The sequence below is a fragment of the Carya illinoinensis genome, chromosome 16, assembly GCF_018687715.1.
Source record: "Carya illinoinensis cultivar Pawnee chromosome 16, C.illinoinensisPawnee_v1, whole genome shotgun sequence".
Taxonomy (NCBI): domain Eukaryota; kingdom Viridiplantae; phylum Streptophyta; class Magnoliopsida; order Fagales; family Juglandaceae; genus Carya; species Carya illinoinensis.
This window is the reverse complement of record NC_056767.1, coordinates 8898312-8918211: the sequence shown is the minus strand read 5'-3', so window position 1 is coordinate 8918211 and position 19900 is coordinate 8898312. Positions and strand designations below refer to the sequence as shown.

The 19900-nt window shown below is 35.9% G+C and overlaps 1 protein-coding gene across 1 annotated transcript; it reads left to right on the top strand.

Annotated features, from left to right (window-relative positions):
• The first annotated feature begins 13096 nt into the window (after positions 1 to 13096).
• On the top strand, positions 13097 to 15489 carry LOC122298577 (BRI1 kinase inhibitor 1-like). The gene is made up of 2 exons (XM_043108394.1): positions 13097 to 14566; positions 14674 to 15489. Exon 1 carries the CDS (start codon positions 13275 to 13277, stop codon positions 14196 to 14198), a length of 924 nt encoding a protein of 307 aa, XP_042964328.1. The 5' UTR covers positions 13097 to 13274; the 3' UTR covers positions 14199 to 14566; positions 14674 to 15489.
• The last annotated feature ends 4411 nt before the right edge of the window (positions 15490 to 19900 follow it).

Here is a 19900-nt window from a genome sequence, read left to right as displayed (position 1 = left end):
GTATAGTATACTAAGTATTACACTATATTTGTAGTATATATACTATATTATATACAAGTAGTATATATAACATAGTACTAGTACTATATTATATCTATAATATATTTACTATATAATATATTATACGATATTATATAGTTATTATATATAGATAACATACTATATAATACTTATACTATATTATAGACTATAATATAGATAATATAGTATATAATACTTATACTATATTATAGACTATAATATAGATAATATATTATATAATATTTATACTACATTAGTATATAACTATATTACTTTAATATAGTTATTAGATATACTATATTAAAGTATACTATACTAGGATAATATACAATTTTTCCAATATAATATATTATAATATACTTGTTATAACTATAATATATAATAAGTATATTATATATTATAGTTATAATATAATATATATTTTATATATATTATATTTATATAAAGTTATAATATATATATAGTACATTCTTATATAATATTTATGTTATATATTATATAATTGGTACAAATTATATATTAATTAATATTGTATAATTTATAATTTAATATATAAGTATATTATGAGGAATATACTAAATATATAATATGTAAATAATAATATTAACGTTCGAATTTACGTTCGGACGTTATAATAAATTCGGAGGGAAATTTCCCGCTTAAACCAAATTTGCACAGTACGTTCTAACATACTATATTAACGTTCGAACGTTACTGATGAATACGTTGGATGGACGTACATACGTGCGAACGTACTGTATAATTATAGGGCGGGATAATTTTACGTTCGAACGTTAATGCTTAAACGTTCGAACGTAAAATCAAACGTCCGAACGTTCATTAATGAACGTTCGAACGTTAATTGCATAACAAGCAGAAAATAAAACTTTCACGCACGGGAAAGCAGATTCATTTCTGCTTTCCTCCGTGCGTGTTAGAGTGAGAGACAGAGAGAGTTTTAGAGAGACGGAGTACTAAAGGAAGTGGAAAGCAGTGGGGAGAGAGAGAGTTTTAGAGAGAGGAAGAGAAGAAGTGGAGGGTTATAGTGAGTATATGTTTGCAAAGGTATTTTTTTAAGCATTAAGGTAAATGGTTTTTCTCATTTTTTATTTGTAATATACATGATAATTATCAATGTTTTATTTCATATATATTTAACTAACTAGTATTGTGTATTTTTTGAAGGATCATTTGTTGTGAATTGTTGAGAAGTTGTGATTTTTGAAGAAGAATTTATTTAAAGCACAAGGTATATATACTAAACTCTATTGTTATATTTTATTGTGGATATAATTTGTGATTAAGTTTGTGTTGTTTGGATGAATTAAAAAGAAAAATTATTGTTATTGAATATGTTTATTCTTAATGTGATAATGTTTTAGTATAGTGTATGTTTTTGAATAATAATTATTTGTTAGTTTATGTGTCTATTTTAGTAATTTGTTGTTATAAAAGAATATATATAACAATTTATTTAATAAATAAATTGTTATATTATTTGTGTAAGAATAACAATTTTGGTATATAATTTATTGGATGATCATAATTATAAATTATAATATTACAATTATAACTATTATATATATAATTAGTTAAATAACTAATATAATAAATTATCACATGACCCTAAGTGTCAATTATAAGGCATAACTATTTAGTATATATAAAAAATCGTATTACTAAAATTATAATATAAATAAGTATTATAAAATAATAATACTTATTTATCTAATAGCTCAATAATCCTAAATATTTTATCTAATAATATATAGTATAGAGTATATTAGTATTAATCCATAATAATAATTATCATGTAATGTATAGTATAAAAAAATGATTAATAAGAAATAGATAAGTAATTATAATAATAGTTACTTATTTAATAACTATATTTTATTATAATAATTATAATAATTTTGGCAATAATAGTAATAATTATATAATAACTGATATTGTTTAAGTGTTATCAATAATAATTTTGGCAATAATAGTAATAATTATATAATAAGTGTTATTAGTAACTTATATTTGTAATTATAAGATATTTTATAGTAGTGTTATATATTATATAGCTGATAAATGACATATAATATAATAAATAAGGAATTATATAAGTCTACAAATAATTTCTAAGTGTTATCAATCATTAATAATATAAATATTATTAGTACATCGGTATAATTCAAACAATGTGCGCTAATTTATTTGTAGACTTTTTTGTTAGATATTGTATAACATTGCATAAATAACCTTAGACCCGTTTGGGAATTAGTGTACATTTAGGTGTACATTAATTCCTGAATTGTCCAGTGTGGACAGTTTGAGATTATATTATCTGTATTGCACATAAACGTTATTCATACTTTGAACGTTTAGTATGAAATTTCGGTGTCTTCCTCATTTGTTCTTCGGGTATACTGTTCTTAGGGTCATAATCCCTATATGTGAACATGTATACTTGGAGAACTATGAGGAAGTGCTGCCGAAATTTTTACTAACGTTCAAAGTAGTAGAGTGACGGGAATTGTGCAATATGGAGAATATAATCTCGAATGGGATAGGACCAACTAGCTTGAGAAAGAGTACTTTGAACATGATGTATCATGACATGCATGTGTATTTAACTTTACCTTAATTACTAAAAAATTAGATGTTTTTAGAAATGGATAAAAGTTGGATGCGTCTACGCGATAGACTTGGAAAAGATTACATACCCTATGCGCGTGGAGTAAGGGCTTTCATTGATTTTGCAAAGGCGTCTGCTGATAGTCGTGGTTACATTAAGTGTCCATGTCGAGGTTGTAAAAATTTGTGTGCGATCGGATTGGATGAAGCTGAAAGTCATATATTTGTGAATGGTATGGATTTGGGCTATACTCGATGGGTACTGCATGGTGAGCTGTATGCTGAATCAGCGGATGACTTATTCAGTCAGCGGGAAAATTTGCACAACGTGGATGATGATTATGAGCGAGATGAGATGGAGGAGATGTTGAGTGACATTGGAGCTGGGATGTTTATGGATGAGGTTGACGACAATGGCTCAAGTGGGCGACGGAATGATTCAGATAATTTTCCAGAAATGTGGGAAGATGCAAAGCGTGAGCTTTATCCAGGTTGTACAAAACATTCTAAAATGTCGTTTATTGTGCAGTTGCTTCACATAAAATCATTGTGTGGAATGTCAACCAAAGCAATTAACATGGTATTAGACTTATTTAACGAAGTGCTTCCCGAAGGATCTGCATTGCCGAAGAACTTTTATGAAGCGAAACAGTTGAGAAAGGGATTAGGATTTGAGTATAAGTCCATATATGCGTGCAAGAATGATTGTGTTTTATTTTGGAATGAGAACGAGGAGAAACAAGCATGTCCTGTATGCGGAGAGTCGAGGTGGAAGGATAAGAAAAGCGTTCCGGTTAAAGTATTGCGATATTTTCCATTGAAACCCCGGTTGCAAAGATTATACATGTGTAAGAAAATAGCTCACGATATGAAGTGGCACAAAGAGAAAAGAGTTCAAAATGATGGATTTATGAGGCACCCTGCTGACTCACTTGCGTGGCAATCTTTCGATAATCAGTATCCAGAGTTTGGGATAGAAGCAAGGAACGTGCGTCTCAGACTCACAACTGATGGATTCAACCCTTTTGGAAATATGAGTACAAGTTATAGCACTTAGCCTGTAGTGTTGATTCCGTACAATCTTCCACCATGGAGGTGCATGAAGGTGCCCAACTTTTTGTTAACTTTGCTTATCCCTGGCCCGAGATCACCTGGGAATGACATTGATGTATATTTGCAGCCGTTGATTGAAGAGTTGAAAGAGTTATGGGAAGCAGGTGTCAGAACTTATGATGCATCCACATCAACAACTTTTCAGATGCATGCTGCGGTAATGTGGACGATAAATGACTTTCCGGCATATGGGAATCTTTCTGGCTGGAGTACTAAAGGAAAGTTAGCGTGTCCGACGTGTAATAAAGAAACTACTAGTGAGTGGTTAAAATATTCTCAAAAGTTGTGTTTCATGGGTCATCGACGTTATCTACCAACTAATCATGCATGGAGAACAGAATCCGCTAAGTTTGATGGACGCGTAGAAGATAGAATTGCGCCAAATGAGTTGTCTGGGGAAGAGATCCTGGAACAATTGGTACATGTGGCAGCGAACAATTTTGGCAAAGGTCGGGGAAAGAACAAGAGAAAAAGAGGCGTAGCAGAATTGAATTGGACAAAGCGTAGTATTTTTTTTGAGTTGCCGTATTGGTCGTCCTGCATGTTGCGACATAGTTTGGATGTAATGCATATTGAGAAGAATATTTGTGATAATATACTGGGTACATTGATGAGCATCAATAAAAAGACGAAAGATACGATTAAGACAAGGAAAGATCTTGAGAGAATGAGAATTAAACATAATTTGCATTTACGAGTGGATGGTGAGAGGGTGGTCATGCCGCATGCATGTTTTACAATGACAAGGGAGGAGAGGATGGACTTCTGCAAATGGTTGCAAGGTGTGAAGTTGCCAGATGGTTATGCTTCAAATATCAGTAGATGCGTAAGTCATGATGACTGGAAAATTGGTGGATTGAAAAGTCATGACTGTCACGTATTTTTACAGAAGTTATTACCGGTGGGAATTCGTGGGAAGCTAACATCTCCTATACGTGTTGCCATAACTGAACTGTGTATGTTTTTTAAGGATTTGTATGCTCGGGTAGTGAAGCGAGATATGCTGCAGAAACTGGAAGAAGACATTGCTACTATACTATGTAAATTTGAGCAAATCTTTCCACCGTCATTTTTTGATGTCATGGTCCATTTAGCAATACATTTACCTCGGGAGATCATGTTGGGTGGACCAGTACAGTTCCGTTGGATGTATCCAGTTGAAAGATATTTAGGTCGACTGAAGCGCACTGTTGGGAATAAAGCCAGAGCTGAGGGTTCAATAGCAGAGGCCTATATACACGATGAATGGTTAACATTTTGCTCTTTATATCTTCGTGGTGTTGAGACACGATTTATTCGTCAAGAACGAAATGCTGATCTTGCTGCTCCGCCTTCTCGTGAGCTATCAGTGTTTTCTCAAAATGTACGACCTTTGGGTGCACAAACGGGTTACGATTTACTTGATACAGAGTTGGGTAAAGTTCGGTGGTACGTACTAAATAATTGTCAGGAGATTGATCACTATCTCAAGTATGTCGTTGTACAAGGTTTAAATAATTCTAAAGATTATATACAACTTTAACTATTGTTATGTAAAATAATATGATAATATATACTATACAGTGAGCACATGGACAAACTTAAGATGGAAGGCGTCGAGGATATAGTGGCAAGACACGAGTCAGAATTTTCTGGATGGTTTGAACAACGTGTATGAACTAAACTCTATACTATATGTTACATGATGAAAGTTTTAACTCTAGCTAATATTTAATAAATGACATTATTTAAATTGTTAGATATTGGAACAACGTGCTCGTGATCCCGAATCAGTCTCTTTTGAATTGTATGCATTGGCCCGTGGTCCATCAAACAGAGCACTTCAATACACTGCATGCACAGTTCGAGGTTATAGATTCCATACTCTGGACCGTGAACGTAATAGAAAAACTCAAAACTGTGGTGTCTTGGTCGAGGGGAGTCATGGAACAGATGATATTGATTATTATGGTGTCATTTGTGATATTATCGGATTGAAATATCTGGGTGGGTCTATAACATATGTCTTCAAATGTGATTGGTGGGATCTAGGCGGTGGTCGGGATTCGATATATAGGGATAATCATTTTACGAGTGTCAATACTGCATCTAAATGGTACGAAGATGATCCATTCGTACTGGCTTGTCAAGCTACTCAAATCTATTACTTGATTGATCCAATGAAAAGTGCTGATGAAGATAGTGGAGAGATAACTTGGCGAGTTGTACAAAAATTTGTCCCTCGAAATATATATGAAGTAGGAACGAGTGCAGATTACGATAATAGTGGAGATGAAGATGACACTCTAAATGTAGAGGCCTACCAGGAAGATGGAGGAGAGGGTATTAACTTATTTGTTGACCTCGGTGCACTCGAGTTGCTCCCCTTATGTAGAGATGACGTCCCACTCATCCATCTCGACCCGTCTTCATTAAATTATCACTCAATTGAAGAAAGTGAGAAAAGTACAGAAGAAGAGTCAGAAGAAGAAGACGAACAAGAATCCGGGGGGGAAGTGGATAAGGATGACGAACAAGAGCTTGATGATGATGACGAAGATGTTATATAGAGACCTTCTGAAACAAACATGGAAAATACATCCGAAGATGAAGACTAAAAGTACTAAAAAGTTTATTCATATACAGCCATTATAGAATTTTATAATAAATATAAATTTATTCTAATACTATTTTTTTGTTATATATAATCATTTCCAAGTATGCCGCCAAAAAGACAAAGGAGAAATGTGCCTCCTCCACCGAGTCCAAGTCCTGAACCCATTGAGGACTCCCCACCTGAGGAGTCTGTTCCTGAAGATGAAGTTAACATTACAGAGAACGATGCACAGTCGACACCTACCGGTAAGGAATGTTTACGTTAATACTATATATACTTGAAGATGTTTGTTTCAATAAATAATATATATAACCTTCAAAATTATACTATCATCTATTAGTTGATGAACAATTGGCTCGTCGCAGTCGTGGCTATACACGCGGCATCTCACTTGAGAAAAATCGAAGGCATGGTAAATTGAAAATCACAATTCCTGATAATTCCACTGGAGGAGTGAATGATAGTGCAACAACGCTTTCCTCCTATATTGGCACAGTAATTCGAGCTTACGCTCCATTTTATGTGCGCTCCTGGAGAGATGTGCCGAATGAGATTAAGGAACACATTCGGAGTCGTGTGCTGGTGAGTTTACTTATTATATCATTTTTTTCACCTACATTAGTTTATTATATTTTTAACGTTCCTAATTTATAATTAGGATGAATTTGACCTCGACTTTGGTCGTAGCGAGGATTTGAGAACTGTGAATAAGTTAATGGCTACACTATTCCGACGTCACAAGGGACGATGTCACGACCATTTCAAGAAATTTGAGACGTTTGAAGAGGCTGCACAGTCCCATTTCCAGCAGATGAAATTAGACGACTGGATAAAGTATTGTGATCTTTTTGCCTCTCCAGAATATCAGGTATTCTAGAATTATTTACATTTATATTTGTTGTTTATATTATATGTATGTACATATATTACAATTAACGGTGAGAATTATTTTTGTAGCACTTAAGTTCTACAAATGCAAATAATAGATATGCTCTGACTATTCACCATCGTGCTGGTTCAAGATCATTCCATCGTCTTGCTGAAAAAATGGTAATTAATAAACGTAATAATTCATATTTTTTCTTATTATTCTTTTATATAAGTACTAATATTGTCTTTTTCAAATTGCTAATGTCGTTTTCTTAGAAACGTGATGATCCTGAAAACTTTTCCCTCATTCATGTCTATGCTGCTGCTCACACTAATGAGCATAGTGAGTGGATGGATCCTGCAGCTGCAATTAATTATGTAAGCGGTGTTCCTTTTGTTAAATAAATTATGTAACATGTGATTAAATTATTTTTTATTTGTATTTCTTTTAATATGTTACTTATTGTGTGTTTGGATCTTTCAAACTGCAGGGAAAAATGATGGAGATGCAGTCAGCTTCTGGGGATTCCTCTCCTAGTGACTTGGACATTTTTTCACAGGTGCTTGGGCCCAACTCTAGTATGGCAAGAGGTTTGGGACGATCTTTCAAGCATTCCGGTTCATCTTCCTCAACCTCATCGACATCACAAATTAATAATCTTATCAAAGATTTAGAAGCTGCACGACGCAAGAGTTGGAGTCCCTCTTAGAGCGACAGTCTCATTTAGAGACGAGTTTGCAGGACCAACAAAGAGAACATGACGAAAGAATCCGTAGTGAGGTCCAAGAGCAAGTGCAGCGGGAGATGATGCTGCAAATGGAGCGTGTTATGTCATTGCAACAGAATCGTGCTGGGCGAGGAAAGAAAAAGAAATGAATCTTATTTCTGTATTACATTTTTTACATCTAATTTGAAAACAGTTTCAAACAATATTGGTTGTGAAATATGTACTGTAATGTGAAACAATTGGTTTGTTTATTAAGTGGATGAGTTTAGCATTTCTGATATGTACGTTCGAATGTAAAAAAAATACATTTCAATAGTATTAAACGTTCAAAAATACGTTCGAACGTAACCTTACAAAATAGTAACAAAACGTTCGAACGTTTAACCCCAATTTAAAAAAGCGTTCGAATGTCAAAAAAGTTTAACGTTACAAACATCCGAACGTACACTTTACGTTCGAACTCTACTCATTTAACATTCGAATTAACGTCCGAACGTCATGATACACACGTTCGGACATTATTTCATTTTCGTTGGATTCGAGATTCGAACGTAACGTTCGCACGTATAAACGTTCGAACGTTTACATTATACGTCCGAACTATAATCAACTAACGTTAGCTTTTCTCGTTCGGATGTCAGCTCCTCTTTTTTACGTTCGAACGTATAATTTTAAGTTCGAACGTTATATTCTGTGACGGATTCTAACCGTCACAGAAAATCATACGTTCGAACGTTATTTCAAACGGCACATCTCCAACCGTCACTAAAAATATTTTTAGTGACGCTTGTACAGTAAACTGTCACCAAATGTAATCCGTGACGCACATTACGTGACAGTTGTTGTGACGGTCAGAAACCGTCACCAAATATATTTCGTGACGTTTTTTGCATTTCTTGTGACAGTTTCATCTGTCACTAAAACCTATTTTTGTTGTAGTGAGTAGCCTTTGTCAATAAATTTCATTTTGAGATGCAAAGGATATGAGATCAGAGATCTTCAACCATTGTTTTGCTATAATCAAAGATTTGCTCCAACAATTATTTTCATGGCAAACAACTATAAGATTGAATTAGTTATTTAGAATCAACATTAGGGCAGGTAGACAAGTCAATTGAACTTGCTCGTCGAATGAGCCAAATAAGCATATTAAGAGTAAATTTTTGAAGAATTGAATAGGTACCCCACTAGCTCGATAAAAGACCCACCCATTTGCAATCAATGAGTACATAAAAAAAAAAAAATCCTCTCATTTCCTTAGCCGCCTGACTTCTCTATATCTTCTTATTCTATTCCTCTTCCTCCATCATTTCTTGTGGTCCCTATGCATAGACTCAAGGCTACGTCGCAAGTCTTGGAAGTTGTCGTGGTCTATGACCACATCATGTGTCTCGAAGGACAGACTTGTGATCACATCGTGGGTCTCGAAGGTAAAGATTGATGAGTCTCAAAGGTTGACACTGATGAGGAGCACAACTATACCTATGGGTCTTGAAGGTATAAATGCAAGACATCTTGGATGGATTTGCTTTTGGTTTGTGGTCCTAGAATGATTGGGGTTTGATTTTGTATGAGATTGGCAGAAAGATATAGATATGGGTTGGGTATCCAAACATTTGCCTTGGCAACTCTCTTGCTTGTTCTGCAAGTATTGGCAGTTAAGGAAGTTGGGGTTGGGGTCGAGAGAGGTTGATTCTTTCATGTGTTAATATTGAAAGATCTGCATAATTTGCATTGGATGATACAATTGAAAATAAAATAAAATGAGATCTGATGCTGGAGCAGAATAATAATTATTTTGATGGCTAACTAAGCAATGAAAGCTAGAGATTGAGATTGAGAAAAATGTAAGCAAAATAGAAAATTCTGAGATAAAACTCTTAAATTAGGGTTATAGAATATATGTTTTGAAACCCACAAGCCAGGCTTAAATAGCTAAAGAAAAGAATTCCTTTGGCGATGGTGATTGTCGATTGAGCCTTGTACTTTGCATTGCTAGCCTGGATTGCTTGTTTGACTTGGTCATGTACTCCTTGAAAGTGTACTGCCATCTCCTCGGCCTTAACTTCAGATAACTAGTATGTGGAATGGATGCCAAGTCAAGTATGCCCGACAAATTTTGCCCTTATACAACCTCAAATAGGCTGTTGTGTAGTTCTATTCTTGGAGCAGTTGCAAGCGAACTCGGCCCGACATGTTTTCCTTTTCGACCTCAGGAGCGGAAACAACTTCCTCCTTATAAGGTGCTAAAATGACATTCTTCTCTTTAATGCTATGGGAATAGTTGTTTTTGCGCCCATCATTAACTACACTTCAATCATACTTCGATAGTGTAAGTGGCAAACATCCATAGATACCACATCACACCATGCATTGCCAAATTATATCCTGCCAATAGATAAAGACACCAAACACCATCAATCGATTGTGACCTCACTGCCCTTCTTCAACAACGACAGCTTGTACAGCTTTAAGTGATGATCTGTTTTGAGTTGGAGCTTTAGAACTCTTTCCTCGGAGACCATGTTCTCACAACTACCACTATATATCTATGATCAGTTTGCACACCTTTTCAAATATAGTATAGGTAATGTGAGAAATATTAATTCTCAACCAGTTTTTGCCTGAATCACCCTTTGGAGTTAGTAAAGTTTTTTTGACGACAAGGGTCTTGTTACCATCTCTATGCAAAACATCCCCTTCATTGTCGTCCCTGTCATAAATTGGTTCCCCCAACATACTCTATGTCATCCTTGTTATTTAGAAGGTTTTTTCCCTTCTCATTAGCAAACTTTCTATACTCAGTTGCCCTATGACTTTCTCCCCACATATGAAACATCGAATATTAGTGGCGTCTAAACTCTAACCTTGAGTTGTCATGGACTAGGGCGAGTCTACCAAGGATGGCCCCTCTCGTGTGTTTTGATCTCCTCTAGACATCGGTCGCCTAGTTTGCTACTTTTCATGATCATAGTCCATAGAGAGTAGTGGACGAGGACATTCTACAAAGGATGCCACAAACTACCCAAACATAGTGCTACCATTTTCTCTTTAGTCTTAGAAAGATCATTTTGAGCCACCAACTGATAGAATTACTCAGTGTAATCATGAACAGATCTCGCCCCTACCTTGATATGTGAATTTGCAGAAACAAGGTTTGAGTATATCCAAACGGAAAAAAATGACCCTTCATCTTGTTCTTCATTTTCTCCCAATCGCCAATATTGGCCTTGCCTTGTCGCTCTTGAGATTGCTTCAACCAGGCAAGTGCTTAGCCATTCAACTTGATGGCGACCAGCTTCACTTTCATATGATTTGGGATATCTTTGTAATTAAATATATGCTCCACCTTGTGCAAGCAGTCGATGAAACCCTCAGCCTGCAAATTACCCAAAAATTCCAGTAGATCAACTTTGAAGCCTAGGTGTCCACCTCACTCCTCCTTACCACATTACTCCCGAAACTGAGCACAATTGTGATATGGGTTCTTGAAATTAGAGTCAGAATATTGGATCATACATTTGACTCTCCAATTTTTTCTCCTCTAGCCATTAGGATAATTCTGCTATTTGCCTTTGCAAATTTGCAATCATTGTCCTGTATGTAATGATTGCGGTGAAGAACTTCCTCAATTGGAACCTGCCCATGCCGACCACGACCTCTACCACCAACCATGAAAACTAATGATAAATCATTTTAGGAAAATGCTAATGCTCTGATGCCCACTAATGCCGAAGCAGAATAAGAATTATTCTATCGGCTAGCTAAGCAACAGAAGTTAGATATTGAGATTAAGAAAAATGTAAACAGAGAGAACTTTGAGGTTGGTTTCTTTATAAAAATCGAATATATGTTCTGAAACCCACAAGCTGGGCTTAAATAGGTAAGGAAAAGAAAGCAAAATTTTAATTATGGACAAATAAAATTATGGAATAAGATACTTGCCAAAAATTTGGAATAAAACCATTCTTAAAAATAAACATTATTATAAAAGAAAAATGACTTAAAAATGGAAACAATAACTTTAATGACAATTCAGAGTGAAAAATGGCTGATTTTGGGTCAAAACAAGGACCACCAAGCGTAGTGTGGTGACCATGATGTTTGCGTCAAAAAAAGCTTTCCTAATTGGGGTCATGTGTGCGATTCTTAGACCTGCAACTAAAGTTATGGCCAAATTACTGATGCGCATGCGATATTGCCCCTATTTCCTCGCCCAACCAAGGAATGCCATGTCACCCCCCTTTCCTCACCCAACCAAGGAATGGCAACCTTTCCTTGCCTGACTGAGGAATACTAGCCTTTCCTCGTCAAACCGAGGAATCTTCATATTTTTCTATGAGTTTTGTGTTGATTTGCTTCTTGAGGTAGTCTAGTGCTATTTGCATTGAGTCTGCCAGCTTAATATCATTGGACTTGGATCCTCTGCATCAAGATCTTAATATTTAATATTATGTTTATTTAAAAAATGTAATAGAATGAGAGGTCAATTTAAATTTTCCAAAAAATGCTCTTAAAGTATAATGCTCTAATGGAAAACTCAAACCACATAGCCTATATTCCAAAAGAATGAGTCTATGATACAATTGGAGCCATATTGGAGCAAAGTGCAAAAACGTCTTCTTCCCAAATAATATGAGATTCTATACACTATCTATTTTTATCATTATCATATGAGGTATCACATAAAGACTCAAGCTCTCCGAGTCACATCACCTTTGTGTAAGTATGCCAACTGCATTTGGTCACATTATTTATGTCTCCTAAGATTGTTGCTCAGTTACACATAAAACTTTTTTAACACATTTCCCAACGTAGTTGCTAAGATACTTTTTGAAAAATGGGTGTGCATTCAAACTTCTTTGGTCCCCTTTTTCACTCGCTAAACAAATCAGACCTAATCCAACTTTTGGCACAATTGGATACTTGTAATCTCGTTTTCCATATCAAGAACCCAACATCTAGAGAGAATTTAGATTCGAGGATACACCAACTTCCTTTTTACACATAATCAAATTCCTTTGTCTTAGATAATCAACATTTCTTCACATTCCTCTTAGATGGTATGATGGTCACCACAACCTTTGTCTACATTACCAACAGATAAATGCGTGACAATTGGTGAATGTATGACGCAATTTTCTGCACAAAAAGACTGACAAGACTCTCTCTCTCTCTCTCTCTCTCTCTCCACTGCTTTCTGATCCCTTTATCCCTCTCAAAAGGTTTGCTAACATCTATAGAATCGAAAACTAAAAGTGAGAGGATTTCGGATAGAGTTCCAGATCTTAGTATCTGTCTGCAGAATAGTCTTTGGAGTTATGGACAGAAACACCAGAGTGAAATTAGTAGACAAGCATCATGAAGATAGGAAGTCAAAACAAGAAGGAAAAGAAGCCTTAGCGGCAAAGCAACAGTCACCAACATCTCCTGTATCACCACCTTCATCATCCTCCTCTCCATCCCATGAATTCTCCTTCACAATCTCTCTCCACTCTTCCTCAACACCGATCCATGATAAAACCAATTTGCCACCTTCACTTGCAGCTGATTTGTCTCCTGCAGATGACATTTTCTTCCATGGCCACCTGCTTCCTCTCCGCCTCCTCGCTCACCTCCCTGTCTCTCCTCGCTCCTCTACTAATACCTTGGACAGCTTCAGCCTCCCAATCAGAGGCTCATTGGATGAGCAAGATCCCAATAAAGATAGCAACAGCTGCAGCACCAGAAATGGGAACATCATCACCAACAACGTTAACAAAAGCAACTACTTTCAAGGGAACATTGTGGAAACAATGGGAAAAATCAAGTCGAGGACTTTCTCGTTATTTGGGTTAGCAAGACGGCGAAGGGGGCCTGAAGTTACAGAGAAGAAAGATAAGGAGAAACACAAGAGGAAGCTGAGGTTCGATGTGAGTCATGTATTGAGGAGGTACGTGAGGATGTTCCGGCCATTAATGTTCTTCAGAAGGAGAGGAGAGAATATCCGATTACGTCGCCAACCGTATTCGTTTTCAGGTGACTTAAGCATGAGAAATAAGCAAGAGTTGGGAGGAAGAAGACGAGAGTTTTCAGCACCAGCCTCAATGAGGACATCTCCAGCAAATAGTGGCCTCCTTGTAGCAACTGCAGCGCTTCCTTCTTCTGCTAGTGACAGCACCATGGAAGAGTTGCAGGCAGCTATTCAAGCTGCGATTGCTCATTGCAAGAACTCAATTTCGAAGGAAGAGAAAATCAAAGCTTAGATTAGATTGATATTTCAATTTCCATTCTAAGTTCGATTATTACAGGGACGTTTGTGTTATATAAATAGAAGTATATATTTGAAGAGTTTGAAAAGACACTGAATAAAGGAGCTTGTACAGAAGTTTTTTAAACGGTTATCGCATGGGAGACAAGGTAAAGTGGGGGATTGTTTTTGGTGCTTCTTGGAATTGGCCTTCGTTGAATTCTCTAGAATCGAGGGAACTCACGACAGACGCTTCCCCTGATTTCACCTCTTTGGTACCAGATTTGGTGGACAGCAACCCAGAATGGTATCTCTTCCATTCAGAGTGCACGCAATCTGATTGGATGTAGAGGCCCTCGAGTTGATTGACATCAACGTTTAGAGGTATGCTTTATTATATGGTTTTGCCATCAGAGGGAGGCTGAACTTGCAGGAGAGACTTTGTGAAGTTGATCTAATTCAGCATGTTAAATGTTTCTTTTGTGACGCAGGAGAGGAAAATCTCGAGCACTTTTTTTTTTCCTCCTTATTCCTTCTCTGTGAAAATCTGGTTTTACCTATGTGCCAAGCTTTATATCCCAAGAGTGAAAAACCGGATAGAAACAGGACAATGGCTGGCAGCTAATTTCAATGGCCAGTGTTTAAAGCACTAAACCATTAAATTCATGGTTACTGCTGCTGCTGTCTACAATCTATTTGGATGGAAAGGAGATCCAGACTTTCTTCAACCAGTTGAGAAAAAAGTGGAATGAGATATATTGTTTTGGGTGAGGAATAGGTCAATCGAGGGATGTGTTTGCTCTAAAAAATGCATGGCTTGTGAGTTGTGACATCTTGGGGCGGTTTTCCAACAATATATGCACTTCTCCAGGATTATTGAAGGAATTTGTGTTGTAATATGTTTTTTGATGCTGGTTCTGATGCATTTATTGGTACCATCAGGTGTACTTCGGGGCATGGTGGACTATACTTTGCTATTATGCATGACAGTTCTATGTGTGTGCTGGAACTTGCTGTTAAGGAGAGGTCCATGAATCCTGGGCTTTGTGGATGGCCAAACTGTATCCATTTTCTGTTTATGCTGAAGAGGACTGCATGAATGTTGCAAATGGGTGTCAGAATGCCTCCATCGGTCTACTGTTGATTTGATTGGCTGTAGTGTAATAAAGGAGAGGTTGGGTTCATTCATGTATTTGGTAGTTGCATGGTGTATTTCTGCTTTTAATACTCTGGCCATGCACCAATGTAGTTATTCTTTTCTAATAGGAATTTGGTTGCCCAAAAAAGGGTTGCTTTCTTGTTTTCAATGCTTGCAAGGTAAACTTTTAACTGGGTTTGATGAACCTTCAAACTTATCTCGAACCATTTACTGTTTCATGAGTCCTGAAAATCTCCATGGAAATTAACTAAATTGTAATAAAGCATTCTTTTGGATCTTTGTTAATTTTAGCATATAAACGAAAGGACTCAAGTTCTTCACTTATCCTGTAATGGTATTGATGTCTTTATTTTGACAGAATCCACCAAAGTTTAAAACCCCATGTAGGAAATATAATACAGCAGACTTAATATATTTGAAGATGCATCCAAGCATCCCCAACTAGAATTTAAGAAAAAACCTTTTTTTCTTTTTTTATGTTTTTGTTTTTGTTTTTGTTTTTTTTCCCTGGTTTGTATTTCTGAAGAAGTATTATTGTAGTTTTACAGTACTTCTCTCATGTAGGTGTTAGGAGATTAATGGGTCATGGCAGGTGTTAGTTGATATCAATGCCAACTGATGTGTATATCTACCCACATAAACGCTTTCAGCTGTAGGCTAGGAATAAAATCAAACCTAGCTTCTCAAATCCAGTTAGTGCTCTTCTTTGCCAAATACATTTTATTTTGTAATATATATATATATATATATATATATATATATTAAGAGAGACAAATTACTATAGAAAATGTTGTTCTTCATCTTAAATTTTATTTCAAATAATTTTTCGTTCAAGTAGTGATTACAGAGAGCTGCTTTACAAGTCCGGCATAGATCCTTTATAAAAAGGTGGGTCACGCTAAAAACGAATGAGTTTTTTTTTTTTTCATAATTGAGTCATCTTCTTTACAAAAAGATGGCACATAACTTATCTATTTGAGATTTATACACATCATTACTAGTATCATTACTCAAACTCAAAAATAGGTTCAAAACTGTCAATACGATTAAAAGGGTGTGTGGGAGCAGTTTCATCATGGCTCACTGTATTAGTAATGTAGGGTATATATATGCTTAATGAATCCTCACATCAGTCAATATGTAACTACTGGTAAGTAGTTATTGACCTCCAGAGAATGAATCCTCTCAGGAGAAAAGAAAGGAGAAAAATGAAAAAGAACTTGAACCTTTTCTAATCATTAAGCAGTGGGATCAGGGCTTTGAAAAGGGAAAGTGTGGATGGGATTAAACGAAGCCGTGGGTCTCATGAATTGATGGGCTGCTGAGTGTATACAAAGAAACAGTGTACAAGAATGACACATGATTTACATTAACGTAGAATCATGTACATGTGATGGACACAAATTCATGTAGTGCTATGTTTTGGATTTTGACAATGATGTGTATGTATATATAGATAGATAGATAGATAGATAGATAGATAAGAAGGGACGACAAGATGTAATGATGGATGCAATTGATTGAGTCTTCTCAGGACCCTTTATATAGTCGTTATATCTCTCAAGATAATGCTTTTAATATCTCCGCTGTAACATATAGCTAGCTATATGGAAATTTGAGATTGTGTATCAAACATGACCATTAGAGTGGATTTCACATATTAACTCTGCATAAGGATGGTTGCCGAACCATATACTTCATTTATTTGCTGTATTTATTTATTTATCAAACCATGGGCACACACGACAATCATTATAAAACAAAGAGTAATGTCAGATATAGTCTTAGAGTGTCTAAGTATCGAGCACTTATTTTGAAAAAAGTGAAACCCAATATTAAAAAGTTGATTCTTTTTGTGTAGACCATAAATTTCTACACCTTTTTTATTTTTTTATTTTTTATTTTTTTTAAATACACATGACTTACCCACCTAAAATTTTCAGACTAATGATGCGTTTTGTTTATTAGAAAACTAACTTGCAAATAAAATTTATTTCTCTACTATTACACCAGATCAAAACCCCACTCAGATCAAAGCTCTTTTTTCCCCTCTGAACCGCCACTTGAAAGCCATGAAAGAGCATAACGGGCGCAACAACCGACCAGTTGGAAGAAGCACTTTAAATTGAAGTTTATTTCAGGAGCTGCAAACACTGTATGCTTATCAATTGCATTGGATTTAACACCCCAGAATTTCTCTTTCCCAACCATAGGCCTTTTTCTGTAGGGCTCATTCTTTTTTTATTTTTCCTAATCAAGCATATTTATCATCATTAACCTAAGAAAAATCAGATAGATGAGAAGGGGGTGGGGTTCTTTAACAAACATCCCATTACAACAACCACATGCAAAAGTAAAGAAAAGAAGAAGAGTTTTGGGACAAAAAACTTGGTCCTCACCCATACCCTACAAAGAGGATATAGTCTTAAATGACAATTTTTTACAGTTTGCATAGCTATGTGAACTGTGATGCCACCGCTAGAGGTGGTGGATGTTGAAGATGCGTTGTAGTTTGTTGTCTTGAGATGTTTCTTGAAGAGACCTGTATTCCTTGCCTCAATATCAATGGTTAGGAAAAACAAAAAACATGGTAGGAAGTCTAGCATTGAATGGCTTTGCATGTGGTTGACTGAGTTTCACCTGTGAAGGTGTCTGTGGGCACAGTTGAACAAGGCTTGTATTCAGATACTCCACCTAAAGAAGAGGTTGAAACTACTAGTACAACGCGTGTAGCCATCAGACATAGTATAGCAAGGCGGTGCATGGCAGGCAAGTGCGGAACAAGATGCACATGAGGGTCATGCATGAAGATTTTTGCTGCAGTTTTGCTTTGTCATGGTAGATTGGCAACTATGAGGTTGCATGGTAGGGCGCATGTAGGTAGTTGGTCACTGGAGTGCAATAGGTTTGGACAGAACTGAGCAATGCATCTTGTAGGGCTCATTCAAAAAACCTTTTTTCTGGTGATTAAGCTATCAATTTTTTTTTCTTCTTTGCCATTAAACCATATATCATGTTAAACTATAGAGTGTTCCATTTTGTGTGACATGAATTATCATCTTTTAATGAAATATTAAATTAAGAAATAAAAGGTCCAAAAAGCCTCATAATTAATATTAATGGATTTTCTTTAGTTGAAGTGAAATGAAAAATATCTAAATGATGATATGTTAATAACAAGTAAAAAAAAGTCCTAGGGGTTGGCTTAAGTGGTAAAGGCCTTGGTCTTGGTGGTATGATCTCTTCAAGTCTAAGTTTTAAATCTTCTTGAGTGCAAACAATTTTTAGGGACCATTGGATTGGAGAACTTTAGGGCTTGTGCACTTTTAGGATTAGTTAAGACTTTGTTCTTAGATCTTTGGTACCAATAATAAAAAAAAAGCCAACCAAAACGGGAACAGACACAATAATCAATGGTTATTATCATGTTTTAGGATCAGATCATATCAACATTTTTGTGCTTCTAGCAACATATACAAAATTTGATAGATAGATATATCCAAAAAGCTGGTAGTTTTATGTTATTCATAATCCAATTATGGACAAGTGGAAGTATGCGATACTTCATGTTTATGTGTATTTTTACTGAATAATTATCTAAATTATTATAATAAGTGGTTCTCTTATTTTAAATTAAAAATATTTTTCATTATATTGTTTTATGATTTTTAAGTTGTGAGATTTAAATAATGTGTTTTCTTGATATTAATAATTAATTTGCATTTAAATTATTCTCTACCTTGAATTATTTTATTGTTGGGCTTTAACTATTTTATTTTATTAATATTGAGTTGTAATATTTTTATTTGACTTTTATTTATTTTATTATACTCTTTATTTTAAATTAGTTTATTGTTGGATTTTATTATTTTATTTTATTAAGTCATCGTGTTTAAATTATTCTATTTAATTTATTGTTTTAAAATTTATTTTCGTTGGAAAATGCTGGACCTCATTTCCTTTTCCTTCATATTTTTTTTTCTTCTTCCTTTTTCTTTCTTCCTCTCCTGCCTCCACCCTGTGTGTGCCCCCTCATTTCTCTTCGTGCGTCTCTCTCTCCAGCCAGCCCAGCCACCGTGCACCGCCGGTTGACACTGCCCTCCCCACCACCTTCCTCTCATACCGACGAGCTCACCCATGCCAGCCACCACTCCCCACGTCCCCTCTTTCTCTCTCCTAGTCGTGTGTAGCCGGAATGGGTTTGTATTTTCCTGTGCCGCCTTGAGCTACCGTTCAGCAACACCACCACCACCACCACCACCACGACAGCTTCCCCTCCTATCGGCCAACATCCTCCACCAATCTCAGCCCCTAACTCCCAGCTGTTTGCTCCCACGAAGCCCATGACCTCTCACGGTTTTATCCCCTTTCCACTGTCGTCTGTCGTCACCTGGCCACCGCACCACCACCAATGGTTTCCCCATCCACCAGTGACCTCCTATCCATTCTCATGCCCCACCATGACCTATAGCCACCACACTCTCCCTCACTCTCACACGGCCTCTTTTCCTCAAAGTTGGCCGATCTCCTTCGTGCGCAGCAACCCATGGCCACCAACC

What these genes read in the sequence shown, in the direction of transcription:
- LOC122298577 (XM_043108394.1), top strand. Translation starts at nt 13,275, where the DNA reads ATGGACAGAAACACCAGAGTGAAATTAGTAGACAAGCATCATGAAGAT.